Source organism: Micromys minutus (genome assembly GCF_963924665.1).
Source record: "Micromys minutus genome assembly, chromosome: 15".
NCBI lineage: Eukaryota > Metazoa > Chordata > Mammalia > Rodentia > Muridae > Micromys > Micromys minutus.
This window is the reverse complement of record NC_137984.1, coordinates 52,630,611-52,651,032: the sequence shown is the minus strand read 5'-3', so window position 1 is coordinate 52,651,032 and position 20,422 is coordinate 52,630,611. Positions and strand designations below refer to the sequence as shown.

Below are 20,422 nucleotides of genomic sequence, written 5' to 3'. Positions count from 1 at the left end.
GAGCGGTGCGGTTCGGTGCGCCTGGCACCCCTGGCTTTGTGGCTCAGGAGCCCCGGGCTGCGCGGTTGGCCGCGCCCCGCAGCGCCCCGGGGACCGAGCATCAGTGGGCAGCGCCGCAGGTGAGCGGTCGCCAGGGCGATGAGGACCTGGGCGCACGCCCGCCGCGGTTGGCATGGAAGCGGCTCTGCTAGGCTAGGGGTGGCCGCTGATTGGCTGATTCAACAGACGCGGCTGGGTCGAAAGTCCTGTGTGGCGAGCGCACTAGCTGAGGCCGCTGGAGCCGGCGCCCCTGGAATCTCTCCACTCCGGGTCCCCTCCCTCCGCGCACGGCCCCGCCCGCCCCGGTCCGGGTGCGCTTGCTAATCGCCCAGAAAAGAACCTGAGAAGCAGGGCCGGCTGTGGGTTCTCAAGCAGGTTTGGGGGGCTTACTTCTGGAGAGAAGCATCTACTTGTTACTTAGGAAGGGGATTCACCTGTCCCCAGCCAGGGGTCCTGGATTTAGTCCCAGATCAGGAAGGGGAGGGGGGGGAGAGGATCAGGAATCATAGGTTCTGCTTCTCCCTCCGTAAATCAATGTGGGTAGAGCATCCCAATGTGGAGTTTGGGCAGACTCTCTCTGCAACCTTCATCCTGGGATCACATTAAAGCCCATCCAACCATTGTTTGGTTCTGAGTTGGTTGCTCTGATGCCTGAGCTGTCACCTGGGACCTTAATGTTTGTTGGGAAGTGACTCTGGGGCTTGGCACTCCCTTTTTCCCCAGAGCTCTCTGATTTTTCTGGGTCCCCAGGTTGAGAGATAAACTAACTGTATCTCCTTCTCTTTCCCGGATAGCAGCGGGCTGTGGCTTGCTAGGCAATGCGTCGCCACAGCTCGAAGAGTGGAGTCGCTTTGCCTCCAGTGGGCCAAGGTCCTGATGCTTGTCAGATGCTCACCCGCGCTCAGCTTGGCCAGGATCCCCCACAGAGAACCGTGCTAGGGGTGTTGACTGAAAATGAGCAGTACAGGAGGGCCTGTGGCCAGGTAATAACCCAGGAGCACCAGGAAATATGCCACGGAGAAGGCTTGCTGTGGCAGTAAGCATGTGTGTGTGTGTGTGTGTGTGTGTGTGTGTGTGTGTGTGTGTGTGTGTGTGTCTACACACTCATACTCCTGTGCCTATGTGTCAGAAACACTGAGAAAGGTGCTATGGTCAAAAAAAGCTTGCTGTGGTAGTATATGTGTGTGCACATGTATGCACATGTGTGCATATGTGTGAGTAGCCTCCTACATAAGTGTAGGGACTGTTTGGGTTAAGTGACCCGAGGGCTAGTCAGAAAGAATGCAATTACATTGTACTATAGCCCTGGAGATGCTCTGGGCCAGAACAGTGTTCAGGAGCTAGGCTACCACGAATTAATTGGGGAGAGTTTATACTGTGTTTAGTGGGCACACTGTGTGTACCAGGATACACTAGTTTACTTTATAAAATAAAGGTCATTTCTAGAGCACACATCTCTACCACTACAGACCAGGAATGGGCGCTGAGATATTTACTTACTTGTCTGCTCCAAACTGACTGCAGGATTTTCCATCAAAGACAGAAATTCTGACATTTAAAAATCTTAATCTGCAGCAATGATATTTTTGAAATAGAAAATAAATTCCACCCTGAGCCTACTACTAGGCAAACCCTCATAATGATGCTTCAGTTCAATATTACAAGTCTGTGGAACCCTGTGCTTCCAAGAGTCCAGTCCAGAAGTACCAAACGTGCTGGTAGAGGCTCCTTCAGAGCCCCTCATCTGCTGCCTTCAGCTCCATTGCCTTTTGCTAAGAGAGATACCCAAAAGGATCCTTTTCATGTTTTGGGTCAAGTTAAGTGAAAGTAGTTTAAACAGAACTTGATTAGCAAGTTCTTCAAACTTACAGCCCGAGAGCTGAATGTATGGATTAGAACCAGTGTCTGCACTCAATGACCTTGTTTTACATCCATGCCTGTGCTGCCTGGAGCCACTGCTTGGTGGCCTGTCCTCTCCACCACACTCTGATGACTGTTTCCCACTATCTTATCTGTTTTCATATTGGTTTTAAAATAATATGATTTTCTTATTACTGTGTATGTACAACCGTTCATGCATGTTGTATGTCTTTGAGGTCAGAGGACAAGTTTGGAAGCTCCTCTCCCTCCAGGGCTTGAACTCATGTCACCAGGCTTGGCAGCAAGTGGCTTTACCCCAAAGTTATCTTGTTGTCGTATCCCTTAATCTTCTGTAGCTCCTGCCGCTTCAGAATAAGGAATGAGAAGGCCTGGTTTCTCAGAAGTATGCCATTAGCCTGGCTTATGTAGCTCTAAATGGCCTCAAATTTAGGATCCTCCTTCCCAGCTGCCCCAGTGCTGGAATTGCAGGTTTGTTCTCTTTGAGTTAGCAGCTGGAACCCTTAATGCCCCCTGTGCCATTCCTGTCCTGTTCTGTAACTACTGAGTCCCAGCTCTTGTACCTGTGTGAAGCACCTCATGGCCTCTTGGCTTTCAAGGTGCCTCTCCAACCACTTGTCTTTCTCCAATTTCTCTTCTCTTTTCGATCAAACCCAAACATGTACAGATGTGTGGGAATCATGTCCCACCTTCAAACTCATTGAGCCACACAGCTCCGTGCAGCCACTGCCCAGCTACACCAAGGCTTCTTGGAAATCGGAGATCACAATAGGATGTGCATTCTGCCAAGGCGAATACTGAAATATCGGCACCTCTCACATAACTGACCATTCTTGGCTCTGTGAAATCATTTTTCTTGCTCAGTTTGGGGAACAGTTCTCTCTCCAGATGTGTTATGCTGTACATTGCCTCTCCTCAGTGGCCTTGTCCATGACACACACACACACACACACACACACACACACACAGAGAGAGAGAGAGAGAGAGAGAGAGAGAGAGAGAGAGAGAGAGAGAGAGAAAGAAAGAAACTCAGACTCAGTAGTAACACGATTCATCATGGTTGGTTGTAACTCGTCTTTTGGGATTTTTTTTCTTAACATTTTTATCAGAAATTGTTTTTCTTAGTGAATGTAATTTTAACTTGCTCAATGGAAAGTAAATTTATGGGGCGGCATATGAACTAGAAAGTGACATCCAATAAATACCGAGATAAGTACAAGCAAAATGTCCACAGCGGATGATGGTGGTGTCTGTAAGAGTCAAGGCCCAGCTTACGGCTGCCCTGGCTCCCATGCACGACCCTCACAAGGTGCCAATTTTGAGTGTTCATGAGGACAGTATCACCATTGTTCCTGTTGTTCTTGCTAAAAGAACAAAGAAAAGCAATGGTTTGAGAAAATTTCTCCAAGAGTAAGGATGTTGTTATGCACACAGTAAGCATTTCTGTAGCATGGAGTTTTGAAGTCATGGAGTTTTCCTGGGAAGGAAAGGAAACTTTACAAGCACCTGTCATGGAAAGTTAGGTATTCAGCAGAGGACTAGCGGGATTCATTTGCTAAGTATCCGGGGTGCTGCCGAGTTCTTATAAACCACTGCAAGGCTCTAGATGTGAGAGCAGATTGCAATTCTCTTCTTGTACATGTAACTAATCAGTTTTCTAAGTGCATCATGGCTCTTGCGTTTATAGTCATGAGTTCTCTTTAATACCCATGTAAAGAAGATGATGAATCTTAAGCAGAATTCTTTCCATATGACAAATGTGAACTAAATGAAAGGGGAAATTATATTCTCAGATGTTCCTTATTTGGAATTAGATGGCCAGCTTAGACAGTCCTACTTAGAATTTGCTCTCACTTTCCCAAGCTGCTGATTTGAGCGACATGGCCCTGTATTACTCTCAGTGGAGGGTGCCCTACAGGGGGTATAACTGTTTTGTTTTGTTTTTAAGGAGATCACAACAATCAGATGTTTTTCTGGATCAGAAAATGTCTTCCCTGCAGCTGGAAAGAAAGTGCTCCCTGACCATGGGGTCACCGAGCCAGCCAAGCATGGATTTGATATCTACATGGATGATCCTGCACAGGGGGACAGAGACAGCTGCCCAGGGAGAGAGGGCATAGTGTTTGAGGATGTGTATGAAGTAGACACCAGCATGCTCAAGTCAGATCTCCACTTCCTGCTGGATTTCAACACAGGTAATCTGGCTCCCCCAGGGCTGCGGGTGTCCTGTGCTCACAGCCCCTCCATCGTGTTCCAGAGAGCAGCTGGCAATGCATACGGGAAGTGATGACTGTTCGCAGCTTCCTGTGAGGGTAAGTGCATGTGATGGGCCTTTAATGAAATGACTTACATGACCACATTGCACCTCTGCAGTTTCCCCAATGCTGGTTGACTCTACTGCCCATGCCCAGTCGGAGGAAGCCACGGATTTTGGTTCAGATGTGATCAACGTAACAGAATATGCAGAGGAGATTCATCGCTACCTTCGAGAAGCTGAAGTGAGTTTCCCAACCCTGGGTTCAGTCTCTAGATGATAAGATCTGTCTTTGTATCACAAGCTCTTGACCCTTAGGAGTAGCATCAATGTGAGATCTTTAAAACATAAGAACTCTATAAAAGAAAAAGGAAAGAAAGAGAGAAGGAAAGAAGGAAGGAAAGAAGGAAGAATGAATGACTCTGAGCCTAAGTACTTGGGATAAGGGATCCAACTTGATGTCCTAATACCAAATATCAAACATACATGCTTTCTTGTATGGTTTCAAGTGTCTGATTTAAATACTCAGGAATAACACATAGCAATGCTTTCCCTCCTGCTTTATACCAGCCCATTCCTTGACAAAACCAGAATCTCATGTTTCCTCCTTATTATGTGATTAAGACTAATTTGGCCTGGAATCAGAATCCCCCTAGTCTTGGTTTCTGAGATTTCTCCACAAACTGGGAACAGTACTAGGGGGTGGGTCTTTGCTAGTGCAACTATTTGAAGAACCCCACTCTTTCCTCCACCAGGTAAGACACAGGCCCAAGGCTCACTATATGAGGAAGCAGCCGGACATCACAGAGGGCATGCGCGCCATCTTGGTAGACTGGCTGGTGGAGGTTGGGGAAGAATATAAACTTCGCACAGAGACCCTGTACTTGGCTGTCAACTTCCTGGACAGGTTTCTTTCCTGCATGTCTGTTCTGAGAGGGAAATTGCAGCTTGTCGGGACAGCGGCTATTCTCCTGGCTTCGTAAGCGTTCTTTCAGCTTGTGAAATGCCACCCGTCAAAACACTTGGTTTAAACCCTCATCCATTTATTGAAGAAATGTAATGTCTACAATTAAAAGGATCCATGCTCTTTTAATAAGAGACCATAATCTTTTCAGATTAACTGAGGGAATGAAACTTGCCCACACGCTTACTCTTCCGGTCAGATCTTTGAAATTTGTAGACAGGGGTTCACTATCACAAGTGAGGCAGCCATCAGCTGAGATTCAAGATGGAACTTGTGTTCTGCCCTGTGGTCTCTTGGCTGAGTTTTAAGCCAAGCAAAAATTCTATTTAGAGAGTTTTGGTTTCATAAGCACTGTGGTACCGGTCTGTCAAATGGCACTGAGTGACACAGCTTGTTCATTTTATTTGGTGGATGAATGGTTTTAGTTGGTTCCGGTTCCTGTCAGTGACTCCTAACAATATCTAATTGAGTGGGGAAGGAGACATGGGCTGTGGCCAAGCTGCACTGGCTTAAGCGATCTGTGGTAGTTTCTATTCTTCTAGCCTGGATGTTTCAGTTGTTAATATGTGAAACAAGAGAGGGAGACAGGCTATAAAGAAGGATAGGGAAAGAAGGACGGTAATGAATTATATTGTTATTTTTCTCTTGACTATTATGTATCCTTTGCTAATTAATGAAGTTAAATAGTCGAATATGATCTTCAGGAAACAAAAAACAAAACACAAAACTAAAGCCACCAAAGCTATGGGATTTTTTTTTTCTGTTATTGGTTTAATCCTAACATTCTTCTCACAAAGTGACCCGATATGTATTCAATCAACAGGCATCCAGCTGCAGTTTGTGTCTGTTAGACTTACTCAGTATTTCAAAGTCCCCAACCTGTCATAAGTCCCAGCAGTTAGTACAACATGTCCTTGTAATACTCCCTTGGACTGAGAACATGTTTGTAGCCTCGCATAGTTCTCTGACAGTTCTGTGGAAATGGGAGATAAAGTAAAAAAGCCTCAGGTCCATCTGAGAGAACGGGGGCTAGAGACAAGTGCTCCAAACTTCCCCCTGATAATTCCTCATTTCCCCAGGAAATACGAAGAGATATACCCGCCCGATGTGGATGAGTTTGTCTACATCACCGATGATACGTACACAAAGCGACAGCTACTAAGGATGGAGCATCTGCTACTGAAAGTTCTAGCATTTGATCTGACCGTTCCAACCACCAACCAGTTTCTCCTTCAGTACTTAAGGCGGCAAGGAGTGTGCCTCAGAACTGAGAATTTGGCCAAGGTATGCCACAGGACTTCCGGGAACAGCCACCTTTCCAACCACCCTCCACTTCTGTGTCTCCCCGGTTCCCATCTCTGTAGAGTTGAAAGGCAATTATCACTAAAAACACGACGCCTGTTCTCAGGGCATTGCTGTGGATGGTACTTTGGTAGGTCAGTCACATAACTCCCAACTATCGAAGATATGTAAGCTTAGTAACCACTCCGTTGAGAGACACAGACCACAGGCAAGCAGTGCCTTTTGACTTGGGAGCAAAGTGAATGTGGCCTTGTTTTGTTTGGTCTTATTTTAATTCATTTAGAAGTGAAGCATTATGAAACTTGCAACCATTTTGACTTAGAGGCATTTAGTTGAAATTATTAACATTCTGTCTTAGCCAATGAGCTTGCCATGGGCTATCTGTGATACACATGCTATTCAAAGAGTAATAAAGAGGATCACAAAACTTCCCCTGCATTGTTCTGACATGTTTCCAGTGGCATTGCTCAAGCTTAAGAACTATCAACTTTCCAAGCTATTACTAGCTTTATAATGGTTGTTTCTTTGTCTTCTGATTAATGGCTCTTTCTATTTGAGATGTGAACTCAGTACTCCTTTATCTGACCACTATAAAACCTGATCTACTAGCATAAGAGAAGAAAAGTAATCTATCACATATGCTATATGGGTGAGCTAGGGTATTAGAACACCATCACAACATTAAGTCTATTGAAGGACAGTCAGAGAGACTAGGAAACTTGGAAATATGTTAAGTTTTGGGCTGGTCATTAGGTTCTGATGGATTGAAAATAAGGTACCAATTGGTGGCTTTGGCAATTTCAGGTTTACTGACAATTTTAGTCAAATTAGACAGTGCTCAAATTTCTTACTCCACAGGGATTTTTCTCTCTTGCCCTTAGTATGTTGCAGAACTGAGCCTTCTGGAAGCTGACCCATTCTTGAAGTATCTTCCTTCCTTGGTAGCTGCAGCGGCTTACTGCCTAGCGAACTATATTGTGAACAGACACTTCTGGGTGAGTTTCTGTCTTCTTCCTAGGTGCAACACAGTCAAGGTTCATACAAAATCTGTTCAGTGAATTCAAGGTTCTGAATGAGCACACATCTTCTGAGGGAAGGTTTCCTCATGATAGCTGGTTGTCATGACAGCAGACCACAGCTTATTCCCAAGTCTTCTAGACCATGACTTTGATGCCATGGCTCTGCTATTGGGAAGCAGAGCTAGCTCAGAGTCAAGGAGATGCCAGGAAAAGTCTGAGAACCTCAGTGCCCAACAATATTTGCAGAGGGCCTTGAGGCTGAGCCATTGGCTGTACCAAGCAAAAGTTGATCCTAGACAGTGGGGATGGTGCACACCTATATTATAGGTGCCTTTGAGGTGGAGGCAGGAGGATTGTGAGTATAAGTCCAATCTGGGCCTCACAGGGAGACCATCTCAACAAAATAAACATCAGTAGCATTCACCTCCTGTAACAATGAAACCCCTCCGAGTCCAGTGAGGACTGCTAGAAGCTCTCAGGCATAGCTGTTAGTGCTTCTTGCCTCAGAAGGCAGAAAGATCAGAAACAACTTCCTACATTTTGTTCCGAATTCGCTCTGGAGTGCTAAAAGAAGGGAGGCATCTACTTTTATTTCTTATAATACTGAATAAATCTTTTTAAAAGTGTGTTTGTGCACATGCACATGTGTGTTTGTATGTGTGAGAGAGAGGGAGGGAGGGAGGGAAGGAGGGAGGAAGAGAGAGAGAGAGAGAGAGAGAGAGAGAGAGAGAGAGAGAGAGAGAGAGAGAGAGAGAGAGAAGTGTATGAAGGTCAGAGGGGAATTTTTAGGAGTCAGTTTTCTCCTCCTACCAAGGGCAGTCTTTTGACTAGGGATCTCTCATGTTCTATGTGGATCATTAAGAATCAGTGAAAGCCCTACTGGGAAAGGAACAAGGACACCGGCCTGCCTCTGCACTCAGGGTTACAGCTATCCACTTGCCAGTTTAGAATTCCGGTCGCTCTGTTGCTAGTGTAAGGTTGCTAAAGGAAGAGGTTATGAATCCTTCTAGATGAATACACTTGCTCACCAAGAACTAGATCTCCTTCCCTTTATAATCAGTTATGCTTGGACTTCTAACCTCTTACAAAGTTATGTGAAGCAAATTTTCCTCTTTGTTTCAATTAGCCAGAAACCCTTGCTGCGTTCACGGGCTATTCGTTAACTGAGATTGTGCCTTGCCTGAGTGAGCTGCATAAGACATGCCTCAGTATACCCCATCGGCCGCAGCAAGCAATCAGGGAGAAGTACAAGGCTTCGAAGTAAGTGGGCACTCTCCCTTCCCTGCTTTCTGGGTTGTTGTGGAATCACAACAACAACAACAAATAGAATAAATTCTATCCTCTGATAGGTCAGAAAACAAGGTTGCTCACTAAATCAAGAAAAGAAATGTAGAAAGATCTAGCTAGATTGACAGCCGGCCAGCATTTGGCAGCTATAGTTAGCTGGCTTCCTTCTGAGCCCTCAGACAGCTGGGGGCTTTCTGTAGCCTAACCGGCATCCTGGGCCCTGGGCTGACCGGGCTGTGCTCTCCTTTCAGGTACCTGCACGTGTCCCTCATGGAGCCGCCTGTAGTTCTTCCCCTGCAGTGAACGCACAGCTAACTCCACAGCCTCATCAGCAAGCAGGTTTGCCCTGAGCTGCTGCGGGTTTCTGCGAGTCGGGCCCACTAACGGCGGGCCTTCACCATGTAAATGTTAGGTTCTCTTAGACTTCAGTAGTTTATAAGTTATGTAGATATAGACAGGTATTTTAAAAGAATAAACAACTTGCTGTATGGCCATATGGTGGACCTCTTTACTAGCTGGCACAGCTCACACTCACACCAGGCATCTTAGTTGTGAGTTATACACTAGTGTATCACGGCTGTGTCAGCACGCTCCCAGGTTAGTTGCACAAGCATCACACGCTTTGATGATTAAGTGCATTGAGGCGACCAATCCTTTCCTATCCCGTTGAGCTCTCGGTGGACTGGTAAACAGAAGAGAAGGGCCAGCTCAGATGGACCATCACGAATCCCGAGCTGCCGCTGTACATCCCTGCTTTCGGCTGCAGCCTTCATCAGCAGAGAGGCAAGCATCCAAGACTCTCTTGGCTCGAGTATCTTTATCCCAAACCATGATCCATTCTCACCCAGAGGTATCAGGGGGCGGGCATCCTGTCTATCCAGCTTGGCTTCAGGTAAGCATCAGTCATGAATTTTAATCATAAAAGACACTTTGGGAAATAGGAAAAAAAAAAAAAAAAAACAAGCTTCACTACCGAATGACACTGTCAGAAAATGAACCCAACACGTCTATATTTCCCCTGGAGAAATACATCAAATTTTGTCTGGTGTTGGAGGTGGGGGTTGGGGTGAGAGAATGAGACCGAATGAGTTTCACCAGCTGGCTTTCATACCTTCCTTTCTCCTTCCATCTGGGCTGCAACCTCTTACTGGCTACTGCCCATATTCAGACACCAAGAAGGGAGCTTTACTCACCTCAGTCCAATCAAACTGACTGTCAAGAATAAGTGGAACACTTTTTTTTGAAGTTTTCACAAAGAAAAATTTTAATGCTATTGTCAACATCAAGAATGAAGTATAAAGCTGGTACACAGTCAACCAGTCAACGCACAGATTATTCAATGTATCAACATCTTTTTTAAAAAAATCGAACAACTTTATTTTAAAAAACAAAGATAAATGTACAGATTTTAAGCATTTTTGCATAAAAGCATATGAGTACATTTTTGTCAGTACTTGTGGAACACTTTTATTGCCAAGACCACACAGTTCCCAGAGACCACTCTTGAATCTTGTGCAGACGAGAGTCTAGGAAGTGAAAGCAACACAAAGGCACCATCTCTCTCCACAGGACAGGAAGGGAAAAGAACACGAATTTCCCAAGATTGTATGGAACTTGCTGGAGATTGAATGACTTTTAAACATTATGCTGGAAACCAGTGGGTTATGGAGTACGCATGAGCCTTCTGGGCTGTGTGCCCCTTCCCTGAGGAGAAACCTCTATCTGGATCATCTCTGGGGTTCATCCAGAAGGTTTTATAGGGGAAAATAAGGGAATGATATGCTTTTGACATAGAAAAGATTGGATTAGGTTGTGTAAAAGATGAGCACTCATGACATCTTATAGGTTTTAAGCATTATTGAAATTTTAAAGTAAAAAATATAGCTACAGAATGAACCAAACACTTACATATAAAACTGTCAAAAGCTAACAGAAGCTAGATCAGTTATTCTGTGATGGTTTTTACGGTACTCACAAGCCACTCAAGGTTTGGTCATTCCCAAAGGTCAGCCTTGCAAAGTTTTGATGGGGAAACCAACATATCCTAAAGCATTTTGCTATTTCGACTATAATCTTACAGGCAAGATCTGCACCAGAATTAACTTCTCTGCACCAAGGATCTATCAGTCTCATTTCCTAGTTTTAGCATGGCTGTTTCCCCTCCCCAGGAGTAGATGCTGAATTTCCCAGCCAACTGCACTTGGCAAATTGACCGGCACATCACCCTTCTCCGTGGGGCACTGGGCAGCTGATTCTGACTTTTGCTGTGTCTGCCCTTTCAAGGTTTAAAATTTGAGCAACTCTGCCAGGCATGGCTACTTCCTACCCCACGTGTTTGCATTGCTGGCCGCTAACTCGCTGTGGTGTGTGCATCCTGAACTGGGGTTGGATAGCAACATCTGGTCGAAGTAGAGCTCAAACACAATAGATGTTCTTTACTAGCACATTCTGTTTTTAGGATGCGTCTTCAAGGAGAGTATAGAAGAGTTCTTGCAGAAATAGGGCATCTACCTTGAGTCATTCTGCAAAAGACTCTTTTGTTTGTTTCTAAATATGGATATAAGCTGTGGCTTTGACTGTAGGCCACAAAGCCACACTGCAGGACATAGGAGTCTGAAGTTATAACCTGGTCTTTTGCTGTCAGCAGTGTGTACCACAAATGACATCTCCATTCCTGTGCACACACCCACTGATGGCAAAGAACTGGGCTGCCTCAGCCCTCACTTCCTTTTCCTATTTCTCTGTCGTGTCCCTAAAATACTTTCTTTTAAAAATAGCACTCGAGTTGTCACCTGTGTGCCTCCCACCCAGCTTGTGTGTGAGCAGCTCTCTGCCTGCCTGTGTGCTCCGGTCCTTGCATGGAGTCTGTCTCCTCACAAAGGGAAAAGATGATACTTCCAGTTGAGTGGCTACTCCTGGTCACTCACATTGTTCCGTAGCTGTGGTGAGATTATTTTCCTGTTTGTCAGATAATTGGAGTCCAATAGTAGAATCTTATCTTTTTAAAGATGTATTTGTTTATTTTATGTATGTGAACACACTGTCACTGTCTTTAGACAACCAGAAGAGATACCATTAGAGAAGGTTGTGAGCTGTGATGTGGTTGCTGGGAATTGAACTCAGGACCTCTGGAGGAGCAGCAGTGCTCTCAACAGCGAAGCCATCTCTCCAGCCCAAGAGGAATCTGAGTTAAGATTTTGTATAATGATATGCGCATAGAACACAGCTCTGTGATTGACAGGTAGATGTCAATATATAATTTTCTGCTCTTGTGATTTCTCTCCATGTTTCTACTTATCCAACCCTGTCCACTGTTTGCAGTCTAGGAGAATGCTCTGGGAAAGGCTGAGGGTGTGGCAATGATACCTTTTCTACCTTTCCAGTCTTCCCTATCTGTCACTTCACATACACATACACATACCATGCACATACACACCATGCGTGCACACACACACACACACACACACACACACACACATACCACACTTGCTCAAGGAAATTGGGCATGACCATAAGCTGAGAACCCCTCGGCAGGGGAGCCTAGTGGTACTAATGAGAGAATGGTGGCAACAACATTTGTTGGGCATGCATCAGGCATGAATTCCAAGATGAGATGGATTAGCCACATGGTTTGCTTGCTAGCATGCTTCTGCCATTCATATTTGTTTCACATAAAACTACAGAGTACAGTGGACACTCTGTGACTGAAGAGGGAGCCAGCCTGTGGCTACCCACAGGCTTTTTGTTGCATGTATCCTGACTGTCAGGAAGAGTTCCAGGGGCTCAGGGATATTCATCCTGGCTCCAGAGAATAGTGTGTGAGATAACAGGTCACTGTTCCATTGCTGTGAAGAGATACCATGACCAAAGCAACTCATAAAACAAAGCACCTAACTGTTGGCTGGCTTACAGTTTCAGAGGTTCAGTTCGTTGCCGTCATGGCAGGGAGCATGGCCACCAGCATGCTGACGTGGTGCTGGATCAGGAGCTAGGAGTTCTACATTTATAGGCAGACACTGGGCCTCACATAGGCTTTTGAAACCTCAAAGCCCACCCTTGGTGACAACTTTCTCCAACAAGGCCACATCTTTGAATCCTTATAATTCTATCAAACAGTTCCACTCTCGGGTGACTAAACATTTAAATATATGATCCTATGGTGAGAGTTATTCTTATTTAACCCCCACAACAGATCAGTAAGATATGCTTTCACCCTGACAATGCTTTGTTTTTCTTGCCCTGTCTTGAACGGTGTAAATGAGTTTGGGCAGTGAGGTATAAGTTTCTACACTGAATTTCACAGATGACTATGAGGCTTGACAAGTAAGTTTTAGGAAGCAGAATGGTCAGTGCTCACTAGCCAGATTAATGAGAGGGGAGGATAGAAGGGAAAAGCATAGGCAGAGACCGGCTAAATGGCCAGAAGGATTTTTGGGAAACTAAGACAAAGCAGAGTCTGTGGATAGAATGTCCTTCACGAATTAAAGTTTTTCAAGGCAGGTAACTTGGCCGGCTGAACCCATGTGCCCAGGCACCGGCCTGGGTAGGTACTGGTGCAGGCTCACACTACAGCCATCTCCAGAGCCATCTCCCCTAGATTCTGCCTGCTCTCCTGCTCAACGTGCCTATGGTTTGCTTATAGCCACCAACTTGCTACTTATTATCTGCCCCAACTCGTTTGCTCTCTACAAACTTGACCACCTTGTTCACTGATAGAGGAGAAAGCTGTTCTTCTGCTGCTCTAAATCCAGCAGTTACCGCTGGGTCACCTGAGGTTTCAGTCATGTTTCCTCCTCATATTGGTCCCTCTTTCTCTGAACTATGAAGCATGGTCTTTGGGAATGAGGACTTGCACCCATAAGACTCATCTCTGCATTCAGCGTGTGGACCATCACCTTCAAAGACAAAACTGACCTCCTCTCCCTGGTTAGTAAAAAAATGGAAAAAGAGAACACTCAAACCTTAGTTACCAGCAGGAACCCTTCTGTTGGGCAAACATGTAATTTGTTGTAAGGCTGTGCCACATAGAATGCCTTGTAATTGTCTAGGTGGTCATAAGAAGCTAAGCCTTGGAAGACAGTAAGTCTGGGTCTGACCAACAAGCCCAGACCCAGCTACTGAAGTAACACTCAAACCCAGAGTGGAAGGCTGTGATCCCCAAATCCCAGCATCAAGATGTGGGTCTGAAGGGTAAAAGTTGGAAATACATGAGGTTGATGTCAGTTGAAGCCCCGAAGATGATTATGCAGATAATCATCAACCGGCAGGTGCTTTCTGAGCTCCCGATTGTAAATCCACTTTGCCTGGATGCACCACAATGGGGCAGATGTGCAAGTCTCCAGGCAAGCCCCAAACCCCACCTCCACAGGAGTGACTTAGACTCTAGCCAGATCAGCCACTCCCTAAGCCCCCCCCCATAGCATTAGAAAAACAACTATGGCTAAATCAGAGGCAAGCGAATGGGTATTGGGTGGTTGGATCCTGGGCTGTTTAAAAAGAACAGAACAAAGGAGAGAAGCATGAAAAATAAAGACACACATTGAAACCTTCTCCTTGGTCCTGTCTCCTTTGTGGTCCTGACTCCTTCGTCCTCCGTGAACGCTCTATTCCAGAGCCTTACCGCAGGCCCTATACTGCTACCTGACAATCAGGCTGAGATTTATGACCCTGCTGGCTGGGCTTTAATCTCAGCACTCTGCTGAGCATTGTCCCACCAGAGTTCACAGGGCTGGTGGCACCTTGCTAGGAGATGTTTCCCAACTTCCTAGCCTAAACTCCAGTGGGCCAGGCAGAGCACACCAGAAACTGCCTTCCCTGGACTGGCAGTGTCGAGCTACCTTCTCCCAGAGTAGCAGAGAGAAGGCCCTCCCATACAGTACAACATCAAGACTATCTTCAGACATGCAATTCAGACCACAGTTAGGCTCAGTAGTGAAAGAGTGGCGCTTTTGAGTGTCCCATTGATGTCCAGGAACAACCTAAAATGCAGATCACCAGTGGAGTAAACATCTGGACTAGGTGCTGAGAGGAGGAAGCAGACACGACCTAAGCTCATCTAAGTTCAACCCCACTGGAAGGGATTTTTATATCCATGGCTCAGTCTGCAATGCAAAGAGAATAGAATTCATACAGCAGCTTGCAGAATTGAGCATGAGTGTCCAATTCCCACTGTGTCCCAACTCACTAGTGTTAGTGACTCAGTAGCTGTTATTTATGCAGAAGATCCCAGTCCTGCCTTTCTTTGTTTACCCTGGAATCTATTTTTTTTTTTAATGATCCCTGCATCTGACACCAGGAGTTTCACTACAGCTTAGCCACTGGTTGTGGGGCACTGGCTGTATTTGGGTGAGCTACTAGGTTCGTCATCCCTAGATTGATATTTCATGCTATCCCATCTCTAACTGATGTTAGGAAGGGCGCTCTTATCTCTACATGACTGCCTTTCTTTAGGAATCCTCACAGGGTCCTCATGGGACAGGTGAGGAAAGAGGAAGAATAGAAACTTACACCCGTGGTTTGTATATGCTTGGCCCAGGGAGTGGCACTATTTGGAGGTATGGCCTTGTTGGAGTAGGTGTGTCACTGTGGGTGTGGGCCTTAATCCCCTTGTCCTTGCTGCCTGAAAGTCAGTCTTCTACTAACAGCCTTCAGACAAAGATGTAGAGCTCTCAGCTCTGCCTGCACCATGCCTGCCTGGACACTGCCATGTTCCTGCCTTGAGAACAATGGGTTGAACCTCTGAACCTGTAAGCCAGCCCCAATTAAATGTCCTTTATAAGAGTTGCTTTGGTCATGGTGTCTGTTTATAGCAGTAAAACCCTAACTAAGACAGCCTCCTCACTGCAGAAGCTAGGGAAATCAGCTAAATGCTCTATGTTTATAAAGATTACATCTTTGATACTAAACATTGGAGAGTCTTATCATGAAGAATGGATTTGATCAGCACTTGCCAGTTTTCAATTTCTCGATCCATCTTTGCTGTTTCTGACATCTCCTGATAACATTTTTCAAATGCTCTACTTCTAGACATTAATCTCTTCTGAACAGAACATTACTATGTAAATGGAGGAGGCATGCTAATTACTTATTTCTTTGTACATAGTATAAAAGAAGACTATATAATGTGACATGATGAAAATTCAGACTCCTACCAGATATGTGGCTCACTCCATGAAAGTCAGTGATCTGGGATTCACCCAACTCTGTGGGAAATGTTCTAAAATTTAAAGCAAGTGGACAGGATTCTGGGGAGATGGCTCTGTTGGTAAAGAATCACCATGCAAATGTGAAGACCTAAGTCACTATTTCCAGAACTCATGTGAATATGGGCTTATAAAGAATGTGTGTAATCCTAGCCCTCCTATGGAGAGAACTTGGAGGCTAGCTAGCCTGGGACACACCATGGCAAACAAGAGACCCTGTGTCAAACAAGGCAAGGACTGACATGTGTGCTGTGGCTTGCACATGCACCCTCACACATGCATGAGCACACATAAACACAAGTATGTGACAACAAGAATTCACTCCATCATATGTATGCTACTCAAGGACATCTGAGACAGAAGCTAGAAGTTCGGTCACAAGTTTTCCTTGTCGGTGACACCACAACAGAAATGGGTCATGGACTTAAGCCATGGAAATAATGAGACAACATTGCACTTCAGTCTTACTTTTCACTCCAGCTGGAAATGTGGGAAGACTGGCCTGTCTTATTAGAGACGGACAATGTGGTGTGACACTGGTGACATTTAGGGCAAGAACTGTACTGGGCAATGTGCTTAAAGTTGAGCACACAATGGAGCTCCATCCTGCCGTGTTGTCACATCTCTGCCCTCACACCTTTCTGTCCCAACCCCAGCATGCTGTCAGCCACATCTGTATGAATGCTGCACCAATCTCTGCTCAATCCCCTCTTCCCCAATCCAGCTTTCCTGAGATGAAGCTGATGACATCACTTCTGTACATGTAATTTCTCCATTTTACCTCTGTTTGGATAAACATGGAGCACATAAACTCACCACTGTCCAGACCCTCACAAACCCATGCTTAAATGGCTCACATTCTCCATTCTACCCCTCTGCAGAGTAATTTGGCTCTTTATTAGCTGCTTTTGACTTCCCAGTGCCACTCGGCCACCTCCGAGGTGGGTGGTTCCTTAAAACCAATCCCAAGTCTCTAAGTTGTCTTTGAGGGCAACTGAAGGCCAGCTCACCTGTCCCTTCCTCAGTCCCAACAGGGCACATTGTGTCTCATGTCCTCAGCGTCTGGATGCACACTGGAGATCCAATGATGTTTTGTTTAACAAATGAAAGGACTGTGCTTTTTTTATAGACATTTGCTAGCTTTTAACCGAGCCAGTTATGAAGGGATATGCCCGAAGAGTATGAACGTTTGCCAAATACATTTAGATAAAACGAGGTTAAAAAGAGACATTCTCAGTGGAAGGCAAGACTGGATCTGACTAGTACGCTGTACAGAGTTCACTTCACAGTTCTTCCCCTCCTACATAAGAAGCTGGAGGACAAAGGAGCTCTTGCTACAGGCCTGAAATAAACGTTTTTAAAGGTGAGAACAGAGAAGCAGAATCCAGACTTCTAAAATTCTTTTTTGCCTTTACATATGTTAAATCTATTTTAGAGGAAAATGGTCCTTCAGGACGAAGCCCTGCATTGCTATTGAACAGGCAATAGCAGACCTGCTTCAGCATGCTCAGATATACCTGCTTTCGAAATGTAGGACCCAAAGCTCCTTTAATGGAATTATTTTTTCTCCAAACTCTGAAAGCAATCCGTTTGCAATCACATAAAGGTCCAGGGTATGTGGACAGACCACAGTGGGGACGGAACTTTTAAAAGTTTTTATTCTTCCCTCGTATAACCCATCTGGACTGTAGCTTCTCCCTCTTTGTCACCCCCAATACCTCCCTCCCCTCAGACCTACACCTCCCATGTCCACTCTGTCTCCCCGGAAAAGAAAGCGGGTCTCCAAGGAAGCAACCGAAGATGGCACAACAAGATGCAATACGGTTAATAAAAGCAAGTGCAAATATTCACATCAAAGCTTGTCAAAGCAACCTTCTAGGAGGAAAAGGTCCCCAAAGCAGGTAAAAGAGTCACAGACACTCCCGCTCCCACTGTCAGGACTCCCCCAAGACATTAACCTAGCAGCCACAGCATACACGCAGAAGAGCTAGCACAGGCCTATGTAGGCTCTGTTCTTGCTGCACAGTCTGGGAGCCCCCGTAGGCCCTACAGTTGGTTCTGCAGACGGTGCTCTTCCGGTGTGCTCCACCCCTGTCTCCCACAGTTCTTCCCCCTCTCTACATGGGTTCCTGAGCTCCAAGGGGAGGGACTGGATAGAAACCTTCAACTTGGTCTCTTGTTCCCACTAATGCTTGGTTGTGGATTTCAACAGCTGCTGGAGGAAGCCTCTCTGATAAGGACTGGACTATCTTATTAGGCACCTATCTACTGGGTATAGAAGAAGAAACATTATTTCTTTATTTAGGCTAGTGATGTTTGGTTTGATGTTAGGTCTCTGGCCTAGCCAGTCTCTGGTTCTTGGTCACCCAGGCAGTGTAAGGGCTTTTCAGTGGTTGGGAGGACTCCTGCAGGGCACAGTATGGAAGCTTCCAGGAGAGAGCAAACCAAGCTTTCCCAGCAGAACATAAACCTCAGCGTTGGGCTTTAGAGCTTCACAGATTTTTCTCTAGGAGTCCTGAGCTGTATGGCTGCTCATCTTAGACTACGGAAATAATAAATGAGGCCCAATGCCTCGTGGCTTAAAACAATAGACCACCTTGTCTGTACACATCTTTTATGGCGGTGATTTATGTGTTTTCAATGGCAGTTTTTTGCCTCTTCAGCTCTTGAACTTGTGTATTTTATTTTTATTTATCTATTTATTTATTTATTCATTTATTTATTCATTTATTTATATTTAAAATGGTCAGTTTTGGAGAAGGTACCATGAGGTGTTGAGAAGAGGGTATATTCTAGGTGAAAGACAACCAGGAAGACCACAGGCATGCCTCTTTCCTGTTATAAGTCCCCCGAGAAATACAGAGAAGGAACAGATTTTATGCATAGATGTTTTCAACATCATTAGTGTTGGCTTACACACACCAAGTCCTGACACTGTTACAGCGGCCATATTGTGCGTGCAGACAGAAGCCTGGCATGGCTGTCCTTGGAGAGGCTCTACCAGCAGCTGACTGAGACAAATGCAGATACTTTCAGCTAACTATTGGATTGAGGTTGAGGACCAATATACGAGAGTTAGAGGAAGGACTGAAGGAGCTGAAGGGGATTGAAACCCCACAGGAAGAACAAGAGTGTCAATTAACTCAGCCGTCTCAGAGCTCCCAGAGACTAAGCCAAAAACCAAGGAGCATCCATGGGCTGTTTTGTGGTGCCGGGAACATGTGTAGCAGAGGACTACCTTGTATGGGTTCAGTGGGAGAGGATGCAGGTAATCCTATGGAAACTTGATGCACTAGAGAAGAGGGATGCTGGTGGGGGTGAGGTGGAGGTGGGTGGGCAGGTAGGAGAGTGCCCCCTCAGAGGCAGGTGAGGGGAGCTGGGTGAAGAACTAGGAGAAGGGGAACAGGGAAGGGGGCAACTTCTGGAACGTAAACAAATAAGAAATTACTTTAAAAAACAAGCAAATGGGAATCACCATTAGCTTTTCCTACAGGCACCACTGACCACTGGAGAAATCAGATGCAGGCTTTGCAGAGAGGGCGTGGGGTTGGGATGACTTGTAACAGACCGTGTTATTGCAGCTCCCGAAGTGAGAGAAATGTGTCCTCATTTAAAACCCACTCACTTCTCCCCAACGTGATGCGTCTCACGTCACAACGATGCTTTTATGCAACCATTTTTCAAATTAGAGAGCCAACTTAAACTACAGACAAATTAGAATTAATAGCATAACATTTTTTTTTGAAATGTTAGGTGCCTGAAACAGGGTCACTTGAGGCTGCTGTGGACTGAGTTACAGCCTGATTTTAAAATGAATGTGAGGAACTCACGGTGAGCTTGGGTCCTGTCTGTCACCTGCACGTCGCTCCTGTCTTTCAGTAGCCGATTATGCTCTCGTGGAAACCACGTAAATTCTAATCTGCTTACAGTTTTTCAAATTAAGACAAAGGGGGTGTAATATTCAAATTTCATTTTAAAATGTTAACATAACATTCAAGAACAAGGCTGTCCTTCTTATAGGAAGAGAAGGCCTGAAGCTTGTACAATTCAGAAAACTCCACTTAACATTTCCTGTCTTAGTCTAGATTTGGTGTTATATCTGATCCTTTGAAAAACTTAAAGAGTCAATCTCTTTCTCCTTTGTATGGAAACAGAAGCAAATACTGACACTTTGATGAACTTATTCTGGATTCTATGACACATTTAATAAGAAGCCAAAGACCTGATCTTTGTGCATAGGGAAAGCGTGCTTTCGGGGACAGGCTAAGTGAGTAATGACCATTAGGACATCATAAAAAAGTGAGATTTGAGATGCATGAAAGGAAAGAGACAAGAAGCAATGTGGCCTCAGGAATCTACCCGCACCACATCTTCACAAGGAGGCTTCAGCCTTAACGTCTCAGTGCAGAAAATAAATGTTGACCCCAAAATACTGTCATGATAGCAATGGTAAAATTGGAGAAGTCCTTTACCAAAA

At 45.3% G+C, this 20,422-nt stretch overlaps 1 protein-coding gene across 1 annotated transcript; it reads left to right on the top strand.

Annotated features, from left to right (window-relative positions):
- Positions 1-857: 857 nt before the first annotated feature.
- CCNA1 (cyclin A1) lies at positions 858-9,046 on the top strand (the record flags this gene model as incomplete). The annotated part of the gene is made up of 8 exons (XM_080929486.1): positions 858-1,022; positions 3,866-4,112; positions 4,291-4,415; positions 4,927-5,150; positions 6,215-6,419; positions 7,319-7,432; positions 8,583-8,716; positions 8,995-9,046. 8 exons carry the CDS (start codon positions 858-860, stop codon positions 9,044-9,046), a joined length of 1,266 nt encoding a protein of 421 aa, XP_080785612.1.
- Positions 9,047-20,422: the final 11,376 nt, after the last annotated feature.